The 2,617-nt window shown below is 35.2% G+C and overlaps 1 protein-coding gene across 3 annotated transcripts in view; it reads left to right on the top strand.

The window, feature by feature from the left end:
- The window catches only part of rhot2 (ras homolog family member T2), a 19,302-nt gene that overhangs the window by 3,951 nt on the left and 12,734 nt on the right, over window positions 1–2,617 (top strand). For 2 of the 3 annotated variants that reach the window (XR_001310202.1, XM_014008177.1), the window contains exons 3-10: window positions 933–1,014; window positions 1,130–1,176; window positions 1,401–1,454; window positions 1,540–1,592; window positions 1,667–1,775; window positions 1,907–2,008; window positions 2,094–2,192; window positions 2,273–2,381. Coding sequence is in view for 2 of the 3 variants with exons in the window: in XM_014008177.1 (XP_013863631.1) it covers window positions 933–1,014; window positions 1,130–1,176; window positions 1,401–1,454; window positions 1,540–1,592; window positions 1,667–1,775; window positions 1,907–2,008; window positions 2,094–2,192; window positions 2,273–2,381 (655 nt within the window). In the remaining variant the exon portion in view is untranslated. The remainder of the gene's footprint in view (window positions 1–932; window positions 1,015–1,129; window positions 1,177–1,400; window positions 1,455–1,539; window positions 1,593–1,666; window positions 1,776–1,906; window positions 2,009–2,093; window positions 2,193–2,272; window positions 2,382–2,617) is intronic. The other variant, XM_014008178.1, reaches the window with a different exon arrangement.

The raw sequence follows: 2,617 nt of genomic DNA, 5'->3' as shown, positions 1-2,617 counted from the left end.
AAATATGATGTGGGGCCATTTTATATTCAGCATTTATTGAATCAAAGATCAGCCTGCCTCAAGATATACAGTACAGACCAAAGGTTTGGACACACCTTCTCATTCAAAGAGTTTTCTTTATTTTCATGACTATGAAAATTATAGATTCACACTGAAGGCATCAAAACTATGAATTAACACATGTGGTGTTATATACTGAACAAAAAAGTGTGAAACAACTGAAAATATGTCTTATATTCTAGGTTCTTCAAAGTAGCCACTTTTTGTTTTGATTACTGCTTCACACACTTCTTGGCATTCTGTTGATGAGCTTAGTGTGAATCAACAATTTTCATAGTCATAAAAATAAAGAAAACTCTTTGAATGGGAAGGTGTGTACAAAATTTTGGTCTGTACTGTATGTAGATTATATGTAGATTATATGTTAATCACACAGTCCTACTGGTCATTATTCTGTTATTAAAATCACTGTGTTTTATCTGGCAATATATCTGAGTTTGTGAATTACTATAGTATTTAGTATATTATATTTATAGTGAAATTATTGCACAACAGTATACCTTACATCATTTGCACCACCTCATCCAGTAGGCGGAGCTAAACGGTAWCTATGAAAAGATCCATCTGATCTCACTGTAATAACTGGAGGATGCTGAAAGTGTTTTGAGGGATTAAGATTGCATGAAAACAAATTTTCTGCTTGTTAGATTCATCTAACTAGTTTAAGGATTACAAGCTTTATGCTCTTGCTGAATCAAAGTTGATGAAAAAATGTGGAGTTTGAGACATTTTCATATTGAAAAAGGCTCATTAAAGCAAGGCTGATTTTATTTTTAACTTTTTTAACCCCTTTGGACAAGGTAATGCAAGAAGAACTTGTTTTTAAAATAGTTAAATGTTTATGTAATGAAGTAGATTTCAATGTTTTCCAGGTTCCTCCCAGAGCTGAAGAGATCACGATCCCTGCAGACGTGACTCCAGAGAAGGTTCCCACTCACATCGTGGACTACTCAGGTAGCACGGCCTGAGGGCAAACATGCAGCGCCCTCATTACTGCTGTAGGAAAATGTTGCACGTGGGACTGAGTGCCATGACTTTAAGGGTTTTATTTTTTTGTTCTTAACCTCAGCAGAAAAGGAACAGAGTAATGAAGTCCTCAGAGATGAAATCATCAAGGTAAAAACATCATCACACACAGATGATCACCATAAAGACTTCATCATAATGAAAACAATCAAAATACAAAAATGGATACAATCAAGACCTTAATATAGCTGGGGATTTAATCTCTTCATTTTTTTGTCCTTTTTATGTATTTATTAAGTTTATTGGAGTCTGTTCTCTGTTTTTGTTTTTTATTTAAATGTTAAGTTTCTGTCCTCTTCATCCAATGTGCACAGGCTAATGTGGTGTGTGTTGTGTACGATGTGACCAACGAGGACACAATAGAAAAGGTAATAATATTTTAAGTGTTTAATGTGATCGAATTTGTAAACTATTTAGATTTTAAAAATTACACTTCTCACATTTGTTTTTCAGATTAAAACCAAATGGATCCCTTTAGTAAACGGTGATGCAGAGAAAGGAAACAAGTGCGTATTATTTGTTAGATGAGTGTTTGTGTTTGACGTCAGACTTGGTAATCTAATCGTTTTTGTTCTGTCAGAGTTCCTATCATCCTGGTGGGAAATAAATCTGATCTGCGCAGTGGCAGTTCAATGGAAACCATTCTTCCCATTATGAACCAGTTCTCTGAGATTGAGACGTGTGTTGAGGTGAAGCTCGGCTCCATCACACGCACCAGCTTACACTGACGTCTCAATCAATTATTTACACAGTTATACTTTTTGATATGTTTGAATGTTTAACAGATATTGTTTCTTTTTTTTCTGTTTCTTTTTTTAAGTGTTCTGCGAAGAACCTTAAAAACATTTCGGAGCTCTTCTACTACGCCCAGAAGGCAGTTCTCCACCCAACTGCTCCTCTTTACGATCCTGAGGACAAACAGGTGAGCCTTATCAGCTCCTGAATTATCAGTTCAAGTTAACTTTTTGAAATGTTTACATTGTATTTAATTTTGTGTCTTTCTGCAGCTCAAACCACCGTGTGTCCGAGCCCTCAGCAGAATTTTTTACATTTCTGATCAGGATAACGACCGTATCTTAAGTGACGCTGAACTCAATAGCTTTCAGGTACCAAACAAAGTCACGTTTTTATTCAGCTTTTATTTCTGACAAACATATTGTGAAAAAAAATCCATGTTTTTCTGTAGAAATCCTGTTTTGGGAATCCTCTGGCACCACAAGCTTTAGAGGATGTGAAGACGGTGGTTTGGAAGAACACCAGCGACGGAGTCCAAGACAACGGCCTGACGCTGAATGGTAGAAAACAGACAGGAACTAAAGAAATCACTTTTCCTGCAATAATGCAGCAAGAACACTAAGGGATGAATTCTTTCCTCTGCATCATTTGTTAAAATAAGCTGAAATTTGCAAAACAGTGACTAAAAGCAAAATGATCAAAAACGTATTTCAAGGTAAATTTAGAAAAACTGTTGCTAAAAATTAAAATTAAACTGCTGTTAAAAGCTGAAATGTTCTTTAAAACTAAAATAAAA

Source organism: Austrofundulus limnaeus, unplaced genomic scaffold (assembly GCF_001266775.1).
Source record: "Austrofundulus limnaeus strain Quisiro unplaced genomic scaffold, Austrofundulus_limnaeus-1.0 Scaffold48, whole genome shotgun sequence".
Classification (NCBI taxonomy): domain Eukaryota; kingdom Metazoa; phylum Chordata; class Actinopteri; order Cyprinodontiformes; family Rivulidae; genus Austrofundulus; species Austrofundulus limnaeus.
Note: the sequence above shows the minus strand (reverse complement) of the source record. Positions and strands in the feature narration are given on the sequence as shown.